Source organism: Hibiscus syriacus, unplaced genomic scaffold (assembly GCF_006381635.1).
Source record: "Hibiscus syriacus cultivar Baekdansim isolate YM2019G1 unplaced genomic scaffold, ASM638163v2 tig00003715_pilon, whole genome shotgun sequence".
NCBI classification, from domain to species: domain Eukaryota; kingdom Viridiplantae; phylum Streptophyta; class Magnoliopsida; order Malvales; family Malvaceae; genus Hibiscus; species Hibiscus syriacus.
The window spans coordinates 664746-686936 of NW_024061980.1; the positions used below are offsets into that span (position 1 = coordinate 664746).

The 22191-nt window shown below is 35.5% G+C and overlaps 1 protein-coding gene and 1 pseudogene across 1 annotated transcript; one reads left to right on the top strand and one right to left on the bottom strand.

The window, feature by feature from the left end:
* The first annotated feature begins 6137 nt into the window (after positions 1 to 6137).
* On the top strand, positions 6138 to 8113 carry LOC120179573 (50S ribosomal protein L18-like). The gene is made up of 2 exons (XM_039185142.1): positions 6138 to 6334; positions 7698 to 8113. The coding sequence occupies exons 1-2, from the start codon at positions 6164 to 6166 to the stop codon at positions 8091 to 8093; spliced, it is 567 nt and encodes a 188-aa protein (XP_039041073.1). The 5' UTR covers positions 6138 to 6163; the 3' UTR covers positions 8094 to 8113.
* A 1352-nt stretch (positions 8114 to 9465) lies between these two features.
* LOC120181004 lies at positions 9466 to 21163 on the bottom strand (annotated as a pseudogene).
* Positions 21164 to 22191: the final 1028 nt, after the last annotated feature.

A 22191-nucleotide genomic window follows, 5' to 3' on the forward strand; every position in this document is an offset into this window, starting at 1 on the left:
AGTCGAGTAGGTGAATCCGGTTTAGGTCATTTGCTTGAAAATTGAACTCTAAAGATGAAATTTTTGACTTTCAACAAACACCTAGGCTATAACAGGTTCTTCTTGACAATCTTAAGAAATTAAATCCGTAAAACTGAGCTATTCCACTAAGGCAATTGGTTACAGAGGAAACACGAAAGCCCTGGCTTTATGAATAGATTGTATTCAAACCATGACATTGCTCGGACACTTGGCAATTCGGTGTTTGCTCCACTGCTTTTGTCAGGCCAAAGACTTTGTGATAAGATGAACCCTTCAGTTAAACCTGATAAAAGTGATTATAATGTTAAGTTGTCCCTCTAAAGTAATTGGTTAAACGCCCTGACTTTATGGATTCAGCTAGCCAGACAATGGAAAATTAAATCAAATTTATCTGAGCAAGAAATTTTCGGTAATGTTGGACTAAGGGAGTTAAGGAACACCTGTTATAGTCAACTACACACGAGCACTCAAGAATTTCATTTTTAGCACTGCCTTTGTTAGAGGAGCCTACAAAGCTTGAACAAATGGAAGATTTCAGAGGACCGAAATAAAAGGTCTAGTAATTTATCATGCTAGTTGCAACATTTTGTCCGCACCCAAATGAAATGCCAAAGCATGGTTTGATATTTCAAAAAATGACATTTTGGGTTACCAAAACCTTAGAAAGGAGGCCAACCTAAAGCCAACTCATCCATTTGAACATTTGTCAAAGAGTTATAACTCTGAAACATTAAAAGGGCTCTTGATTCCTTTGATAGTCTTTGAACTCACGTTTACAATTTGATTCAATTGCGAACAATATTTTACAGCATTTTTATCATTTTCTTTCCTAAAACAAGAAAAAGAGAAAAACATTTTCAAACAGGGCAGTCTCATATTTGAAAGGTCTGTAAAGCCAAAAGCTCGAAAAGAGGATGGGGGCACGATCGATTCCATGGACCAGATTGGCAGACAAAACATGAGACTTCAGTCCAAGAAATAAAGCATAATTCATCCATATTCCATGCATCTTAGACATACCTAGATGCATCACATTCATCATTTAACATATAAGATTTTTGTAGCTTTTCAAGTCAAGTTTCGACTTCAGGATAAAGGATACTCGATTCAAAAGCGCCTTTAAAGAATGATGGTGGTTGCTTAACTCAGCAGTGAGAAGCTACACCTCACCCGACTTGACATCTCAAGACCAATTTCAGATAGGTTCAAGAACCAATTCAGATCAAATCCAGTTCGACTCAAACTCACCATGAACAACACTTTCAAGCCAGATTTCAATTCCACGACGGAAGATATCCGGCTGCCAGAATTTATCAGTAGGTTTTCCCAGACTAGCTCAGGCTTAGCTCAAGGCCAGAAGGGCTACCTGCCACAAAGACCTTTGAGTTCGACTACGCTCAGCTCAACGGTACATCATTCACAGCATAACTCAACGCTAGAAGAGTTATCTGTCAACAAAAACCTTTGAGTTCGACTACACTCAGCTCCAAGGCACATCATTTGCAGCATAGCTTAAGTCGAGAAGGGCTATCTGCCAAAGACACTTAAGTTCAATTACACTCAGCTTCGAGGGCACATCATTTGCAGCATACCTGAAGTCGAGAAGGGTTGTCTGCCAACCAAAGACCTTCGAGTTCGACTACGCTCAGCTCCAAGGCATATCATTTGCATCACAACTTAAGTCTAGAAGGGTTGTCTGGAAACAAAAGACCTTTGAGTTCGACTACGCTCAGCTCAACGGCACATCATTTGCTGTATAGCTTAAGTCGAGAAGGGCTATCTGCCAAAGACCCCCGAGTTTGATTACACTCAGCTTCGAGGGCACATCATTTACAGCATAACTCAAGGCTAGAAGGGTTATCTGTGACCAAAAGACCTTTGAGTTCGACTACGCTCAGCTCCAAGGCACATCATATGCAGCATAGCTTAAGTCGAGAAGGGCTATCTGCCAAAGACTCCCGAGTTCGATTACACTCAACTTCGAGGTCATATCATTTACAACATAGCTCATGGCAAGAAGGGCTATTTGTCAATAAAATTGTCGAGTTCGACTCTATTCAGCTCGACGATACCTCAATCACACTACTGTTCAACTGTAATCAAGGTTTTCAAGTCGAGAAGAAGACCTGGGTTAACCGTGCCTTAGTGACAAGAAACTGCTTTCCGACAGCATAGCTTAAATCGAGAAAAGCTATCTGTCAATGAATACCTTTCGAGTTCGATGTCATTCAGCTCAAAGGTCTATCAACCACATGGTGGAGTCAAAGAACTACTTTCTAGTCGAATTTTTAAACCAAAGTCTTTAAATCGAGAAGAAGACCGAAGTTAATTGCAATTTGGCAACGATAAGCCACATTCCAATTTCAAATTCCGAACTACGACTTTTCATTTCGAGATGGACTCGACTTCGCTACGAATGAGCCATTCATAACCCCATTCGACAGGGAGTTATTCTATTCAATCTTCAACTCCACCGGATGAAAATTTGTGTCTTTTTATCTTTGTCCTATTTTTCGTTCCACGAATTCATCCCACGAAAAAGGACAAAGAGGGGCAGCTGTAGATAACCATTTTCGTCTCATTTATATATATATATATATATATATATATATAAAATATAGTTTTGAAAACATATTTGAAACATTTATATATTATATAGTTTTTAAAACACTTTGAAAATAAATATAATATATAGTTTTTAAAACGTTTTTATAAAAATATATTATACGGTTTAAAAAAAACATTTTTAAAATAAATATAATTTTTAAAAAGAAACATTTTGAAAACATATATATATTATATAGTTTTGAAATCATTTTAAAAACTTATAATATATAGTTTTAAAAACATTTTTGAAAACTATATAATTTTGAAAGCGTTTTTAAAAAAAATATAATATATAATTTTAAAATACTTTTGAAAATATATATTATATAGTTTGTAGAAAATATTTTATATTATTATTATTATCGTTGTTATTTATTTTTATTTATTTATTTTTATTAATTTTATTTTCATTTTAATTGTCCAGGTCCATTTTGGGGTCCAAGTGAGCCAAGTCAGGCCTGACCCAGCCCAGTTTCTGAGCTAGGGTTTCTCAACTTAGTCCCAGCGCCGCATGGCTTATAGCCGTTAGATCGAGCAGTGATCAACGGCTCAAATCGCGTGATAGCTAGGGTTCTGAAGCCCTAAAAGTTTCATCAAATGCGCAGCCAGATCTGGACCGTTGGATCTGACCCAATCCAACGGTCGAGATCAAAGGTTCCAGAAGATCTAAAGTCACCGGTCAGTCGAGGATTCCGGCCACGTGCAGCACCAAAATCGGAGCTACTCGGACTGAACCATCCGAGATCACCGAAAACCACCCCGGAATATCCGGGATCAACTCCAACCACGAACGGAAATGGCCCCAACGGGAGCCTATAAAATCAAGGCATCAACACTGCCACGGGGGGAATGATCGGAGGCTAGGCAGAACCATCGAAGCCATCACCACCACGAAAATACCACCAGAGAACTCACAAGAGAAAACACAGTACACACGAGCCACAGAACCGAGGCCACAACATCGGTCTACAATCGAGCAGAACACAAGAACAGTACACAAGAAACCATCTTAAACCGAAACATCACAACACAGAAAACCAAAGCACCGAACCAAAGCCAAGCACAACAACCCACGAAATCCAAAAAAAAAAAAACCCACACAAGCCTATACTACACATCGCACAAAAAAAAAACAGAAATACAAGTCACAAAGCAAACCACTCGCACAAAAGGTGAGGCTTCGGTCGTGGTGCTCGTCGGAAGAAGAGGGGTCACCGGGAATACGAACGGTTTAAGGGTAAAAATCGAAACTTTACACCTAGATCCACGCTGGTAGGGATAAGTTTTGGTGTTTTAGGTCTCGAATTTGGGTGTACGGGGTTAAAGGGAGTATTTTGCTAAGGTTCAGTTTGTCCGGCCGCCGCTCGCAGCGGCCGGGGTGTCGGGTTGCGGCCGGCCATTGGCCGAGGAAGAGCCCGGGAGCCTTCTCTCGTTTGAGAGAGATGAGAGATGAGATTGTTGAGAGAATGTAGAAAATGAAATGAAAATAGGCTTGGTTGGATATATATATAGCAGGGACCATTATGCAAATAGGAGATTCTTAAATTCTCTCCGCGGTTCCATGTGTTTTGAGTCGCATTACAATTCGGCCACCGTTTGTAATTCTACCTCTAGATTCTGAATTCATTCAATTTAGTCCTTATTTATGCTTTATGAATTAACCCTCTAATTTTGCTTTTTTTACAGTTTGGTTTTTAGTATCAATTTCAGTGCACAAAGTCTAATTTAATTCATTCTGATCCTTTTATTTATTTACCTTATTTTGTTTTTGTTTCTAACATTTTCTAATTTCAAACTTTAACCCTTTTTTCATCTCTTTTATTATTTTATTTTATTATTATTATTTCTTTCTCATATTACACTTTTCACTTTTTCCTGTTATTTTATTTACTTTTAAAAGTTAACGTTTTTAATATTCGTTCTAATTATTATTATTTTTTAATATTCTATTTTATTTTTATTTTTCCCTATCTCGTTTTCTTCACTTTTTATCTTTTTTATTCTTTTATTTATTTTGACATTAGTATTTTTAAAAATTCTTGCCATTTGATTTATATTCATTTATTTATTTATTATTTTATTTTTCCTAATTTATTATTTATTTGTTATTTTTTTTCTAACATCTTCGACTCATTGTTTTCAGAAATTCCAATTGATCAAAGGTAAGTGATTTGCATCGAGTTTTTAAATTTAAATTTAAATTTTAAATTTTTGCAACTAAGACAACCGACAAATTAATTGGTACCGAAAGGGCGGTTCAAGGGTGCTAACCCTTCCTTGACCGTAATCGACTCCTGAACCCGACACGTTTCTGGTACAACGCAGATCAGGTAAGATGGTGTCCGACCCACCTAAATTCATTTTAAAATGGTCGGTGGCGACTCCAATCAACTCATTTCAAGTCGAAGCCTAATTCCGGGGCTCAACCGAAAGACAGTTCCGACACCATCCAACAACGATGGCCCTCTCAGTGTTCACCAAGCTCCTCATACTAATATCCATGATATTCTCTCTAGAGATAACCTTGGTCATCCTTTCTTACGGAACCAACCTACATTGGGGGCTGTTTGGTTCACGGCATAGGGATTACCGAGATAATGTAATCCCATTCTCCCATTTGATTTGTCAGCATTCTCAGTCCTCGGTAATTTTTTATTACCAACAATGAATTTTTGGGTATATTACAGGGAATGTGATTACTCTTCCCTTAGATATTGTTGGATTACTGCCGTTTTAAACTAAAATGCACTTAAAAAAACTTCCCTTTAAAAAATATCATTTTTCTATCGTTGAATAGTAAAAATTTTATGAAAGTTAAATTACAAATTTATACTTAAATTATTTTAGATTTACAAAAAAAAAGTCAATAATTAGAATTTTATATAAAGTTCATGGGTTAAAATAAAATTTTACATTTTCATTAAACATATTTATCTTTTCAATTTTGTAAAAAAAATTATATAAATTTTATGAATTTAAATTTTTTAATGAAAATATATAAATTAATTATAGTTATATTATAGTAGAATTCAACTTGTTAAAAAACAAATATATAATAAAGACAATTTGGTAAAATATACATTCTAATAATCTTTTATTCCTTTAACCAAACACTGTAATCTTACATTCTTGCTAAACCGACCAAACACAAAATACAACATTCAAGTAATCTTATTCCTCGACAATCTTTTATTCCCACTGATAATCTTATATTCCTTGAACCAAACACACCTTAATGTAAGCTTTGCCTCCCTACTATTCTAAAAAAAATCGGATCTTAAAAGAATCAACGTTAAAAGTTGGATTTATTAATGGAACAAACTTGAAAAATAAAAAAATAAAATTTACATTACACTAATCTTGATACCTATGAATGTTAAGCACACCTGAAAAGAAACATTATTCTAATCGATTATTATTCACAACTGATGTTGAAAGAAAATTGATTTTTAACAAATTTCATTTAATAACCGAGGTTAGCGTTTGGTTTTTAGAAGCAAAAACCGGAGGAAAACAGAAGGAATTAGGGCTAAAAATGGCGTCGATAATATCTTCTTCAGTCTTCCCGACGCGGTCCCTCAACTCATTCCCGGGTCACTCGGAACGTTCCAGCAAACTCAGCTCACTGTCATGGGCCTCTTCGTTTCCCTGTATCAACATCTCCATTAACTCATTCACACCCTCTCCTGCTCCATCTCTGCACAAGGTATTAATTTTTGTTCTAACGTTATTTTTTTTTAATTTCTGGAAAAGAATTTTGGATTAAGCAATGGGTCTTCTTATGTTCAACGGTGAACCTGGAAAGGTTGAGTTTAATTTTACACTTGATGGAAATTTTAAGAAGTGAACAAGCATGCTTGGTTAATAACCAACATTGGTTTTTTTCATTTTTTATTTGCCATAGATTGCATATGTTTCCCATGGAGGAATCAACTCTGGGGAAACATTTTGATAGGAAATGAAAGTGTTTCTCCATGTCTTATTGTTAATTTAATGGATATTAATAATTGGAGCCATAATTCTCGGTGTAGCAACTAAGGAATGTTTAGTAATCACTGATTAGCCGTTGAATATGGTGAAATTAGGTGCTCACAAGTCTGCAAACTGCTGTTTTGCTTTAATTTTACCAGAGCTGACCTAGTAACTACACGGTTTGATTTTTCAATTTTTTTTTAATGAAATGTAGTTTCAATGGCTGCCCGTTTATTGTTTACCAAGTGGTCCAATTCCAGTTTGCTTGCGTTGCCCTTTTGTTGATATACTCTTCGAATTGAAATTCAATGATGTCTGATGAACTTTAGAAGAGTTTCCTGGTTTGGAAGGAATAATATATTTTCTATACAAAAGAAGGGATATCTCTATACTTATATATACACTATGCCAATTAAAATTCCATAGTTTAGAAATCGGAACATTATTGTTGTTATCGAATATGCCTAGGTATTGACGATTTTAAACAGCATTTTTGCATTGTGGAGATTTATCTCGAAGAAAGTGATGGTTATTAGACGCAGTTTCTGATGAGAATATCATAAAATCTTAACCTTCATGCTCTGGAGTAAAATAATATCATTCACAGTGCTTCTGTTTTTATGATTTATATGAGACAACATCTTGCTTTGTGGTTTGTTTTGCTGTTTACCAGCTTGTTCGCAGTGGGCAGTTAACAGCCAATTGCAAAAATTACTGGCAAAGTCCAATTGCTATATATACATACAAACAAACATATGTATAAGATCAAAATCCCCTCTTGTTGTTGTGCTATATGTTCCATGGGGTTGAGTATCATCATAGTATGATCAATCAAAATAGTTGAACTTATGAATTCATATGCACAGGTTGTCTTCTGAGTGAAACAGAAAGCATCTGAATGATAATTTTAGTCATTCTTTGTAGACAACATGGATCTGTGCAATTTTTAACATTTTTCGGGATCCCAAATTGTTCAGGTTTTAGCTTCCATGTTGAATAGTTGGAAAGGTCTTTGCTTTGATTTGTTATATGATAGTTACGATTTTCTGTTGCGCACATTTAGCAAGTTAATTTTTGTTTGACATATTTATCGTCAGGGTTCTTTTGTTCGAGCTGCCTGGACCAGGAGATCACGTGGCGAACTTGCAAAGCAACCCAATAGGAAATCATGGAAACAGAGGACCGATATGTATATGAGGCCATTCCTACTAAATGTTTTTTTCTCGAAGAAATTTATTCATGCAAAAGTGATGCATCGGGGTACGAGCAAAGTGATATCCGTCGCAACCACGAATGCCAAGGATCTTAGAAATGATTTGCCATCCCTCACGGATCACAACGCATGCAGAGTAATTGGGAAACTTATTGCAGAACGATCAAAGGAAGCCGATGTCTATGCAATGTCTTATGAGCCTAGAAAAGGTGAGAGGATTGAAGGTAAGCTAGGAATAGTTCTCGACACCATTAGAGAGAATGGGATCATATTTGTATGAGCCAATCAGCACATTGCTGTCGTAAATAAATTAATTAATTGTAATTTGTTAACTGAACTTTGGAAATTTAATCAATATTGAGCATTAGAATACAATCTTGGTTGTGCACTGGAGTATGAGATGATGAACTGCAAATATTCTGCTGGCATTCAGCCAAAACATATGATCATGTGGTCAAAATCAAATTAACATTTATTCAGAGCATAAGCTGTAAACAGGAACACAGAATGAAACAGACTCAGTTACAGATATAAGTTAAATGTTGGTCCGTTTACTTTTTCTAATCCCTGTTAACTATGTTGTTTATTCCCCTCAAACTTGAACAACTCCCAAAGGAAGGGGAGTTCATGTGTATTTTGATACCTGGACTCGTTGCACATTGTTGATGTTTTTATTTGTTTAACAATGGTTGTTTCAAGAAATTATTTCATGAACTGATACAAATATCTTGTAATCACCTCATACAATTCAAAAAGAAAAAATTATTTCATGAACCTGACTTGTGATGTCATTTATAGTCTCAACCCTTGAAAATCATTTACCTCACTTTTTTTTCATGTTACTAATCCACTCATAATTAAATTTCAAGTAACTATTCATACTCGTATTTACATGTAAAAAAACCATTAAAATAGTTATATAGAAGAAAAAAACGGGATGAGTGAATTTTATTAGTTGAGATAAAAAGAAAAAAGCCAGCTAGCTGCTAGGGTCCATTTGGGTCAGATTCATGTAATAGACTCGAGATTAGAGAGAGCTTATTAAAAAAAATGAAGAAAGTTCCAAAAGATGAAAGAATGAGTAATGGCCACGCCTGCAAAAGCACCACCGAATTTCCTTTTTTAGGTCCAGATGCTTCGCTTTGCTCACACTTTCTGCAGTTTCTTTTCTTTTCCTCTCAGAAAGATGGAAAAAAGGAATCAATTGAGTGGAAGTTATTATAGTTGACTGCCGGAGACTCCACTTTCCGGGTATTGGATGGATTGGGTTAAGTGCCCTTATTGGCCTACCAGAATTTCATTTATTTCTAGTGGTCCTTTTATAAGGTAGCATACCACCTCAAAAGATACTAGGTTCTATCACCAATTTTGTGCCTTCTTTCTTATCCTTTTCTCCTTAATAAACAATTCATTGTTAAAGCTTAATTATAAGTACTTGCCAAAGTGCTGACAATCCTTTCCAAATTCACCTCACAAATATATAAAATTTCTGATCGCCCATTATTGTTTGGTGGAACCCTTGTAATGGGATCTGATATTCATATTTATAACTAATATTATCTCATTCATGGTCTATGCTAAAATGAAAGTACTCTCATCATCATAAGCTATACTTATAGTACAGCATTTTCCCTATTCAACATATTGCTTCCCTATGTTAAAACTTTAACATGGCCACTTGACTTAATTCTCTTTTGATTAACTTGGAGCAGCTCGTATGTATGATAGGTTCTATCTCTGAACTCGATCAGATCAGTGTAATACTTTGAAATCCAGCTCTCGATTATCCGAACTTCTGTTTTTCGTTGCTTGATCAACCATGGTGGATCGGTTTTCATTTCCGGTAAAAGATCCAAGCAATGAGACCCTACAAGAACAAAAAGGGGTTCAACAGATTCATGTTAGTGGATGTTTTGACGTGACAGGAACTAAGAAAACATATAGCCGTTTACATATTTCGTAAGAGATGGTATGTGAAGTACCATTTACTGTATATACTGCAACAATACTATCTGATATATTCTCCAATACCCTGAAGATAAGATTGGAATATTTGACCTTTAAGTTGTGTATGATCAAATGATCAAATGATTGAATGCAAATGATCTGCAGAAATCAGATTATTGTATAAATGAATTGTATGGAATTTGTTTCGGCACCCGCCGCTGCTGTAAGGATCTCTGAGGCCATTAGAGAAAATTATTTTGCTGGCAAACCTATGGAGAATCAACTTTAAATCCTGTAAAATGATGATGATGATGTTATGGAATGAGAGAAATAGAGAAAGATACGAGAAAAGAAGTAGAGAATGTAGAGAAGAAAATAGTCATTCATTCATTATATAAGGAAAATGTGATTACACAGCAGGTATTATTTAGTTACAAGCTGGAATTGAGACTCAAAAATGGACAGCTGTCATAACAGAATAATAACAAACTGATTCCTATCCTTCTATATCATTTGCAGGTATTGGGCCGTTCAGATTGGGCCTCTCACACTTCTCTACTGTTCCCTTGGTCTTCTCCAACACATCAGCTAAGTCCAAGGTATTGCTCCCTCGTGCTTCAATTCCTTCCCTACTTTCAATCCCCAAATTATTTTCCTCAATCCCTAACCCTCGTTCTTCTAATCCCAAATCTTCTTCATTCCTCCGTTCTTCCTCTCCGCCTTCGATTCTAACACCACGTTCTTCCTCCTCTTCTCCTGCTATAACAATACCCCCGGCTTGAGACGATCCTTGTCCCCAAGGATTAAACATAGGAAACTGTCCTCGCAAAACGGAATAGTCTTCCCAAGTATCATTCGCTTCATCCAAGTTCTCCCATCGAATCAATAGCTGAGTTATGGGTTTACCATTTCTATTCACGATACGTCTTCCCACCACCTTCAATGGCTTGATTCGTAACTGACCGTCATCTTCTATTGCAGGAGGATCTGTGACAGCTTTGGAGGAATCCCCGATGAACTTCTTCAAGTGACTCACATGGAATACTGGGTGAAGTCTCGATGACTTTGGTAAGTGCAATTTATAAGCCACTGCACCTATCTTTTCAATTATTTTATATGGTCCATAGTATTTTGCTGCTAACTTGAGATTTCTGCACAGGGCAAGGGAAGTCTGCCGATAGGGCTGTAATTGTAGGTAAACCAAATCTCCAACATTAAAATTCCTTTCTGATCTATTTCTTATCTGCTTGTTGCTTCATCCTGTTACTGGCTAACTCTAACTGTTGTTTAACTAGCTGTCTTAGATGTTCCCTGCTATTCCTAATTTCATTGACTGTTTGTACAGTAGAGTCTGTAGGCCAAACCATAATAGGTGGTTTGTATCCATATAATGCTTGAAATGGAGTCATCTTTAAAGCAGTATGATGAGTGGTGTTATACCACCACTCTGCCTGAGGTAGCCATTTAGCCCATTTTCTAGGTTGATATAAACAAATGCCTCTTAAATATTGTTCCAAACACTGATTAACCCTTTCTGTCTGGCCATCTGTTTCTAGATGGTAAGCAGTGCTGAAAACTTCTTTAGTACCCAATTGTTTCATCAATTTCCTGCAAAACAAACTAGTAAATGTCTTATCTCTGTCAGAAATGGCCATTTTAGGCTGGCCATGTAGTTTATAAATATTGTCTAGGTAGAGTTTAGCTACCTCTGCTGCAGTGTAAGGATGAGATAAAGATAGAAAATGACTGTACTTTGTGAATTTATCCACAATCACTAAAATACAGTTTTTCTTTAGTGAAGTAGGTAAACCCTCAATGAAATCCATAGTGATGATTTCACAAGCTTGAGTAGGAACAGGTAAGGGTTGTAGCAAACCAGGCTTAGCAATATGTTCTACTTTAGTCTGCTGGCAAATGTCACAACATCGTACATAAGTAGCAACCATAGATTTAAGATTTGGCCAATAAAAATTTGACCTAATCCTATAATATGTAGCCTGTGCAGCTGAATGTCCTCCTTGAGGATAATCATGCATATTCTGTATAATCTGTAATCTAAGACTTCCAGTAGCTCCCACATAAACTCTTCCTTCATATCTAAGGACAGCCTTAGTATACTTCCACTTATTATCAACAGCAGGATTAATAGTCAAAATTGATATCCAATTTTGAGCTAAAGAATCCTCCTTATAACTGTCCTCAATCTCTTGAACCCAACTAGGAATCAAAACTGTCACCCCCATAGTCAAACATTGGCCTTGATCCTCCCATCTTCTAGATAAAGTATCAGCAACTATATTTGACTTCCCTCTCCTGTACTGAATAGTATAATCTAATCCCAACAACTTTGTCAACCCTTTTTTTTGAATAGTAGTGGTCAACTTCTGCTCTAACAAAAATTTTAAGGGCTCATGATCAGTTTTAATAACAAATGGGCTACTCTCCAAATAATGTCTCCATTTAGCAACAGCTAATAGAATAGCAAGATATTCTCTTTCATAAATAGATAATGCTGAATCTCTAGGGCTTAGAGCTTTACTCAAATATGCAATAGGCCTTCCCTCTTGGGACAAAACAGCCCCCACACCTCCAGAACTAGCATTTGTTTCCAAATAAAATGTCTTAGAAAAATCTGGCAGGGCTAGGACTGGAGCAGTACACATAGCCTTTTTAAGATCTTCAAAAGCAGCATAAGCAACAGAATTCCACTGAAATCCATTCTTCTTAGCATCTCTGTCAATGGCCTGCTAATAATGCCATAATCTTTGATAAATCTCCTATAATAACCTGTTAGACCGAGAAACCCTCTGAGAGATTTAAGGGTTTTAGGCCTAGGCCAAGATTGCATCACTTCAATCTTGCTAGGATCAGTAGACACCCCTGCAGCAGAAATAATATGACCAAGATATTCCACCTTAGTCTGTCCAAAAAAGCATTTGGACAGTTTTGCAAATAATTGATTAACTTGCAAAACTTCCAACACCATTTGTAAATGTTGAACATGCTCCTGCATACTGTTGCTGTACACTAATATATCATCAAAGAAAACTAAAACAAATTTCCTAAGGAAAGAATGAAATAACTCATTCATAAGAGCCTGAAATGTAGCAGGTGCATTAGTAAGGCCAAAAGGCATTACCTTAAACTCATAATGCCCTTGATGTTTTCTGAAAGCTGTTTTATAAATATCTTCTGGTCTGATTCTAATTTGCCAATATCCAGACCTCAAATCAATCTTAGAAAAATATACTGCCCCATGCAACTCATCCAATAAATCCTCCACAATAGGAATAGGAAATTTGTCCTTGATTGTCATAGTATTTAATTGCCTATAATCCACACAAAATCTCCAAGTGCCATCCTTATTTTTAATAAGAAGGCAGGGTGATGCAAATGGACTTTTTCTAGGCTGAATAACAGAAGAAGAAAGCATACTAACAATCTGTTTTTCTACCTCCACCTTCTGATTATGAGGAAACCTGTAAGGCCTTAAATTAACAGTTGTAGAATTAGATTTCAGTAAAATAGCATGATCATGAGATCTCTGAGGAGGTAGGCCTGTAGGTTCAGAAAAAACTATGCTATACTGCTCCAATACATGCTGCAGTTCAATAGGAATAGAAGTAGAATTTCCTGCCATAGTTAATAACACCACATGACTCAAAATGTCTGAATCCCATACAGACATTTTAAGTAAGGTAGCTCCTGATATTTGTAGTAGTTCAGATGAGGGTTGTTGTCCCTGAATAAAAATTTGCTCTCCTTAATGGTCAAAGCTTAGAGTCATATTATTGAAGTCCATTAATATTGGACTGAATAACTTCATCCAATCAACTCCCAAGACCATGTCACTTCCTCCTAATTTGAGCAACCTAAAATCATGTAAAAAAGTATGTCCCTGCATTTGCCATTCAACTTTGTTGCAATGGGCAGAACTAAATAACTGTTGACCATTAGCCACAGTGATAGCCAAGGGAAAAGGAGTTTTAATTTGTATACCAATATCAGCCCATTTAGGAGTCAAGAAACTATGCGTGCTACCACTATCAATTAGGATATTCAATGGTTTACCTTGAATAGTACCTTGTATTCTCAATGTATTATGGCCAATGCAGCCCGTAATAGCATTCATAGAAATCTCCAAATTTTCCTCCTCTTGTTGCTGAAAGTGTTCTATAGCAGTATGATCATTTTCCAATGTAGAAGTTTCCATCTCCTCAGTAATCATATTCAATTGCCTGGTTTTACATTGATGACCTGGCAAATACTTTTCACCACATCTAAAACAGAGATTATTTATTCTTCTGTAATCCATAAGACTTTGCTTTTGATTTGGTACTGAAGTAGGTTTGGTAGGGACTGGCAGTGTATTTGTTTTAGATGTATATAAGGGATTTGGGTAGGGTGGGGTTTTAAAAGAAGACCTCACTCTTCTGTTCTCAAACTCCACAGACAGTTCATACAACTTGGCCTGTTTAGATGCTTCAGATAAATTTTTAGGATCTAAAGCCTTGACCCTATGCTTGATATCCTCTCTAAGTCCACTAATAAAAAGTGACACAAAAAATTCCTCTGTCAAAGTAGGATTCTGCAACAGCATATGAGGTTGCAACTCCTCAAACTTCTCTTGATACTCTTCCACAGACCCTTTCTGAGTCAATTTAGTGAACTCCTCAACAATATCAGGAAAAGTTCTATCACTGAATCTATGACAGAGATCAGCTTCAAACTCATGCCATGTTACATGGTGTTTCTGCATAATGTAACCATCAAACCAAACTTCTGCCTTGCCTGATAAATAAATTGTAGCTAGATCCACTCTCTGCTCAACAGGAACCCCACAAATACAAAAGTATTTCAGGCATTTCTTAACCCACCCTCTCGGATTAACCCCTTCAAAGAAAGGAAGTTCTATTTTAGGTCTATTCCACATAATCCCAGAACTAAATGAACCCCCTGGCCCCTTTTTTTTCAGCTTCTAGTCCCAATATAATAGGTCTAGAGTCACTGTTTTCACCCATTTGATTCTCAGACCTAGAACTGTTCTTAATGGTTAAACAAGCATATGGTTTAGTCTTTAATAATCCAGGTTCATCCGTTTTATAAGTAAACCTAGATTTGTCATTCACCACAATCACCATAACATGAGTCTTCTCCTTAGTTTTAAAAGTATCAGGAGATTGTACCTGTTCCCCCACTGATTGCTCTTGGTCCCCAGTTCTGCCTGTCAGTATCTTTAATATATCTTCCACATAGCTATGATTTGTGGTCATCCTGGCCTCCAGTGCAGTAATCCTGTTCTCTTGAGTCTCCCACCATTTAGGTGGATTAGTCTCATTCTGACCTTGTTTCACCAAAGCAGCAAGGTCTTCAATCTGTTTCTGAATCCCAGCTAACTCCGTTTCTACCATGGATTGGTTCTTCTTTGTCATACCCTAAAAATTCTTTTGCCAGAATCTTAGCTCTGATTACCAATTTTTTATGGAATGAGAGAAATAGAGAAAAGAAGGAGAGAATGTAGAGAAGAAAATAGTCATTCATTCATTGCATAAGGAAAATGTGATTACACTGCAGGTATTATTTAGTTACAAGCTGGAATTGAGACTCAAAAATGGATAGCTGTCATAACAGAATAATAACAAACTGATTCCTATCCTTCTATATCATTTGCAGGTATTGGTCCGTTCAGATCGGGCCTCTCACACTTCTCTATTGTTCCCTTGGTCTTCTCCAACACATCAGCTAAGTCCAAGGTATTGCTCCCTAGTGCTTCAATTCCTTCCCTACTTTCAATCCCCAAATTATTTTCCTCAATCCCTAACCCTCGTTATTCTAATCCCAAATTTTTTTCATTCCTCCGTTCTTCCTTTCCGCCTTCGATTCTAACACCACGTTCTTCCTCCTCTTCTCCTGCTATAACAGATGATAAGAGACTTTTTGTGCGTTAGGTTTCAGTATTAATAAATGGAATGGAATGATTGGGAAAGAAGGTTAAAAGACACAAACATGGCCTCCATAATAAGTTGTCACCCAATGTGGGCGAGGTTGGACACCAAATAAGCTCTTGCACTTCCTTATGAACTTGTTTAGATTGAATGGCGATGGTGGGAACATTGAAGCACCGTATTCATGGCCTATGGGCATCACCATCTCACTATATGTCTGTAAAGAGGCCAATTCCCATGTAAAGTAATCTCATTGGAATTGCATGCAATCATGAAGAAAGAAAGTTTAGTGGCATTAACATCTGATAATATTTCATATCAGGAAGTAGGAACCTAGCGCTACTAATATTCGGAAAATCTGAAAGTTCGAATAGCAACATCTGTAACTCCCGATTATAAAACCAATTATTCTAGAAGTTTTTGATTGATACATGTAGAGTAGCATCATCTAGCTATAGTAACCTCTCGCCTGCCATTTCCAACCCATATATGTTTCATCAGTTGGATGGTTGAATTCCTCATGTCATATCATGATTTATTTCCCATATAAGCAACAACACCGGCGAATATTTGGCCAAGTATATCCGTCCCCCTCGATATTAAGGGGATAAGTTGGGGGACAATCATATTGAGCTACTTCAGAATATTATTGAATCCAAATAGTCTTTAAGATCGAAACTTCTCTTCAATTTTCTGAACAATAAGAAGATTAGTTATTAGTGCCTTATAATAACATTAAACATGGCATATTGACGATATAAGTGGTCACTAAATAGTTTACTTACTTGCAAGTTTTGAACATCTTGCTGAGGATTGAAAGACCATTAAACTTGGAAGCAACTTTATCAATTTCATATCATGATTTCCGGATAGTTTCATAGCATCTTTCACTAGTTTCCTAACAAGTTGTAACCAATTTCATATCAACTTGGAACAAGTTGTAACAAGTTTCCTAAAAAGAGAATCAAAATCAGCCAATTAGAATTTTTGAAGTTTTTTGTTTTACTTTGAAATCCTTAGTCACAATGGCGTAGTAACCAACTTGTGGTGCAAGGTCATCAAAGTAAAGAATTGGAGTTGAGGTTGCAAGAGCTCCAAGAGCAACATGTGGATATTTCAGCCGAAACCATGCAGCAAGAACTGCAAAACATATGAAAAATTATGAATATGGTCTTAGATTAAAAGAACCCGAATGCGTTAACTTACTACCACCATATGATCCTCCGATGACGATCACCGGAGAATTCTTTGCCGATAATGTTTCCTTGATATGAAGGATAATGGCAGCATAATCTGCAATAGCTTGAGCTGAGGTGAAGTAACCCCTAACACTGGCTTTTCTTAAAGCTGCTTCCCTTGATCCAAATGGTAAGGATTTTCCATAAAACCGATGCTGCAAACATTACAATGTCATGGTTTCCGAGTAAATTAAAACCTCCAAAACAGAAGATAATTACAGACTTAAAAGATATTCTTATTCTTTTATGGAATATGAGATTCATAATCTTACCTCTATATACACCTGCAAAGCCTTGAAACGAGGGGCATTATCTCTGAGAAAACCAATGCCAAATAAATCATAATCCAATGACTCTTCGGCACCAAAATAAACCAAGATTGGTGAACCAGTGTTTGGGCCTCCCCACTGTTTAGAATCGATTATATATCTTTGAGGAAAGCTGGTGGAACTTTCAGGTTTGTAGTTGAAGTGATCGAGTGTCTGGTTGTAAAAAAGGGTCTCGAAATCCTCCGAAACCGATGAGATCGATCCGGTTTGAGGTTTGATTCGGATTGTTCTTCGAAATGCTCCGAGCCTTGGGAAGCTGAACTGTGTTCATGAGACATAGGGTAAGGAAATTAAAAAAAAAAACAAAAGCAATTGATGATGAAATGAGTGTCTCGTCAAGTTCATGGACTTATTTTTATCAGCAAGATTTGAACTTCTTTCTCTTGAGCTATATTCTACTTCAAGATGAGCATTCTATTTATACCACGTAAGAGATGGGTCATTATTGTTAATTGAACAATGTACACTGCAATTTATAAATAATTAAGTGTTCAACATGTATATTTTATACATATTTGCTGCAGTAGCTCTAGTCTTGGCGATGTTATAAAGAGTCCAAGGTTTGTGTTTTATCCCTCCCTTAATTATCAAAGATAATGTGGGAAAGGTTATTTACCACTTTATCCTTTTGTGAATCACATTGATCAAAAGGAATGTAAAAATAAATGATTTTAATATTAATATATATGAGACACCATTGATGACATAAACCTCAATGCATATTCAACTTTCGATTTCTTTTTAACATCGAAACGATGGATTTAAACGATAAATCGTCATCTTTAAAGATTATAATTTCTATTTAAAGGTAAATTATTAGGTAATTTAGTAAAATATAATATTAAATTTTATAAAAAAAATTAAAATTTTAATATTATAAATAAAAATTTAATATTTAAAAAATATTTATAATAAACTTTTATAAAATTCGAATAAAAGTAGTTAATTAAATATAAGATACTAAATACCACTACTAAAAAATATATAGAAGACTAATAGGGGTTAGGGTTAGATCAAGGGTAAGTAACTTGATATCGTTTACGTAAAGTTTTGAGTTCGAATCTTTGTGTATATAGAAAATCTTTATTAGGAGATTCATCAACCGAAGTTAGATGTACAATGTGGGTCGATTCAAATTAATTAAAACGAAAAATTTGAATGGAGAGGACAATAACAAGAATATGTAGACGGAAACGCTGGTCTTTACTTGATTTCAAAGTTTAATTGGCGTTTTCTTCATTCTCCTGTATAAACCGAAGCAATTTCCCCCCATCAGGTCCAAGCATAAATTTATATATAGACATATATAAGTGATGGATGAGTGGATGCTCATGCGGTGATGTGTTTGATGCTAAAGTACCTGATGAAAAGGAAAAAGAAAAACACATGGATTACCTGATTGTCTCTTTATAATTAACTCATCAAAGTTTTAAATCATTAGGAAAGGCCACGTTAAAGCCCATAACCAAACTCCTTTTTCTGAGATTATGTCAGGATTGCTAAACTTGAAACATACTAGGATAAACTACAAGGGTGACCACTCAACTATGATAAAACATCATTTTGGCCACCAATATTTCGATTTAATCAATCTGACCACTCAACTATTTAAATACTTCAATCAAGCCACATTTTGTTAATATTTAACGGGGAGGTAACGTGGCAGTAAAATTTTTCGTATAATTATAGAATTGGTCTATTTTATTTATATGTTCTTTCAATCTGGTCTTAATTTTAATAAATTAAAATTAATTTAACTCTCAAATTGGAAGTGTCATATGTTGACACTTGTCATGACATGTCATCATTTAATTGAAGAATTAAATTTATTTTAATTTATTTATAATTTAATAGATTTTTTTTCTCAATAAGAGAGTGACACCTGTCAAAATAATAAATCCACAATAGGAAGCAGGGGATTTGAACCAAAATCCCTTGGAATGAATTAGTAGAAGTCAAACCATTGAGCCAAGGCATGCATTTGGTATATTTTGGACAACATAAGATATATATCTTGTATTTGTATAAATGCTTTACTCAAAATTAATAATATTTTATATATCTTGAATTTTAAAACTATCTTTTATTTTTATTTTAAATTATTAAATATATTTTATTTTTTTAACTTATTAAATAAATTTATTTTTATTTTAATATAAAAATATATTTTATAAATTAAAAAATAAAACTATGTATTTAATAAGTTAGGTCAAAAAATATATTTTATAAGTTAAAATGAAAATTAAATATATTTTTATTTTATCTATATCTTTTGATTGTATTTATATACGTAATCATTGATGAGTCTAGTTATGATAAATATGACAAATACCACTTTTTGTCCATTCAGGTTATAATCAATGGGCTACAACACCGTGTACTTAAATGTGAAGCCAAAGTTAAACTTTCATCAAGGTAACTCCATGGTTAACATGTTCGATTAAGAAATTGGTGCATATATGGAGGATTAAGTTCGGTCGTTCTCTTAACAGGCTTATTATCTCCCTGGGACTGAATACGTACACTGGGCACGAGCTCACCCCGTAAGAAATGTTCTCACTACAGCAGAATAGCAGTACTTGCTTTTATTATCCTTTTTTGAATAAGTCTCATTGGCTTGAAGTGTTGCCATGTTTATATATATTCATATATTGCGTCTACTAATATCTTCATCATATTAAACATGTCAAACTGCTGATAACATTTTTTTCCCAGAAAATGTTGTTTACTTTCTTTTTTGAATTGGTAAGATAAGTTTTTTTTTAAAAAAAAAATTAGAAAGATAGTTAAGATAATGAAGTATATTATGCTTAATTTTATAAGCATACATGTTATTAAGCCATGTATATAATTCTATAACCATTCAATGTTTGGTGTTGCTGTCTCCTCCTTAGAACAAGGGAGATATATGGTTCTTTAAAATAGAAGGAAGAAAACAACAATTTTCTTTCAATATTTTCAATTATTTATATTTTATTTTCATATATATTATTATTCTAGTTTAAATCAAAAAAATAAATCATTTTAAATAACTTTAAAAAAATCAATATAGAAAATTGTCTATATTATCTCTTTTTCTATTTAGGTGTTTAAATTTTTTCTTCAATTTAGATGTTTAATGTTATCATCATTATAATTTAGGTGTCTATATGATAACGACTATTAAAAAAATTCGTTAATAGACCATTTTATATTTGTAAAATTTTATTTAAATTGAAAAATAATATTTTTTTATTTTTATTTAAAAAAAAATCCTAAAATTCTCTTTTATCTCAAAAACCTCAACTTAAAATATCATAACTCTAAACTCCTTTACCCAGGTCGGCTGCGGTCGCCGCCGATCATATAGATCATTTTCGCTATCGACAACTAACCACGTACCCGTCGCCGACATCCCCTGACCGGCCACCACCCCAATCCCTTAAAATCTCTAAAATCCCCGATATTCAGTGAAAATGCGTTTTTGGAGCTTGGGTCATCACCCTGAAAGCTCCATTTTATTTCATTCTTAGAGCTGTGGATTAAGTTAGTAACGTGAGATTACTTTCTTTGTTGCAAATTGTAGACACTCATTTTTGACCGGGTTTTATATTTATATATTTTTTATTATAATTTATTTATTATTATTAATAATTTCTTTATTTTATTTTTTGTAGGAACCCACTGCTCCACCACTACCCACTACCCAAAAATAAGGGAACCTCTATTGCTATCTCCACCATTTCAATACCCCCACAACGTCCATAATCTCACCACCCACCTCTCCACGATTCTCGGCTCTTTTTTCTCTTTCAATTCCATCAATAGAAGGATAAAACACCACTCGACCTTCAAATCTAGGGGGCTTCGGGCGGGATCAATTCCACCCTCTTCATTTTCTCTCTTCACCATTATTACACTTTTGTAACCACATTGAAAAACCAGAAAGCTTCCACGTCTACCTCAAAGCTTCCATTTTCCACCTCCACACTATATTCTCAACTTGGAAAATGGTTGGCACGTGAGGAAGCAATTCCAAAAATAAAGTGCTTTCCCTGAGCAAGATATTCCCTTGAAGCTTTAGTGCCGTGGGATGTGACAACAATCAATACTTTGCTGGGTATTATGATCGAGAAAGTGAACGTGCTGAATTCACTCGCATAATCGTTAGTTCCAAAAGAAGGAAAATTTCGAAAGTTTTATATCTTGAGGGTGCCTAGTGGAAAGGATATTCAATCGAAAACTTCACAATGAACTGCAAGCGCATCACGCTACAAAGCAAGTTAATGGAGTTGCCGAGCAAACGACTGCTCCTGCTCCTGTTCAAGCTAATAGTGCTACAGGCTGGGAATTGGAATTTGTCACTGCTCCAAGCTCAAACGAAGGCGCTGCAGCTGCAAGCAAATTAGCCGGATGACTTGACAAGCTTACACTGGACAGCCTGTACGATGGTGCAATCAGAAGAATCAACCAGAATACGGGCTAAATCCATGGGCATATATAATTCAAGGTTTTTCTTCAACAATGGTGGATCTTCAAACTGTCTGCTGTTTGTGCGACGAAGTTGGTTTCCCCGACAAACTCTTCCGATGCAACAAATGCCACCACCGCTTTCAACACTCGTATTACATTACCAATTATAGCGAGTTCGCGGAGCCAATTGAACAGTGTGATTGGTGCCAAAGCGAAGAAAGAAACTCGAGGCATGGAAGCTCTTCAAAGAAATCACCGGCTGGAAACGAAACTGGAATAATTGTAAAGCGGTCCGAGTATTCTGGCGACAAAATCAAGCAAGAAAATCGAGATGAGAGTTGTGGTGATCACAAAGGGAAAGAGTAGTGGCACTCCTTCTCCAAGGCCTACCACACGCATGAAGGAGACAAGTCGTTTATTTGGATTTGATCCATGGAAAAGGTAGTCGTCTGTTTCCAAACAGCTGT

Excerpts from the sequence above, each read along its gene's own strand:
- LOC120179573 (XM_039185142.1), top strand. The coding sequence starts at position 6,164 with ATGGCGTCGATAATATCTTCTTCAGTCTTCCCGACGCGGTCCCTCAAC. Across the intron at positions 6,335-7,697 it reads CTGCTCCATCTCTGCACAAG|GGTTCTTTTGTTCGAGCTGC; the intron begins GTATTAATTTTT and ends ATTTATCGTCAG.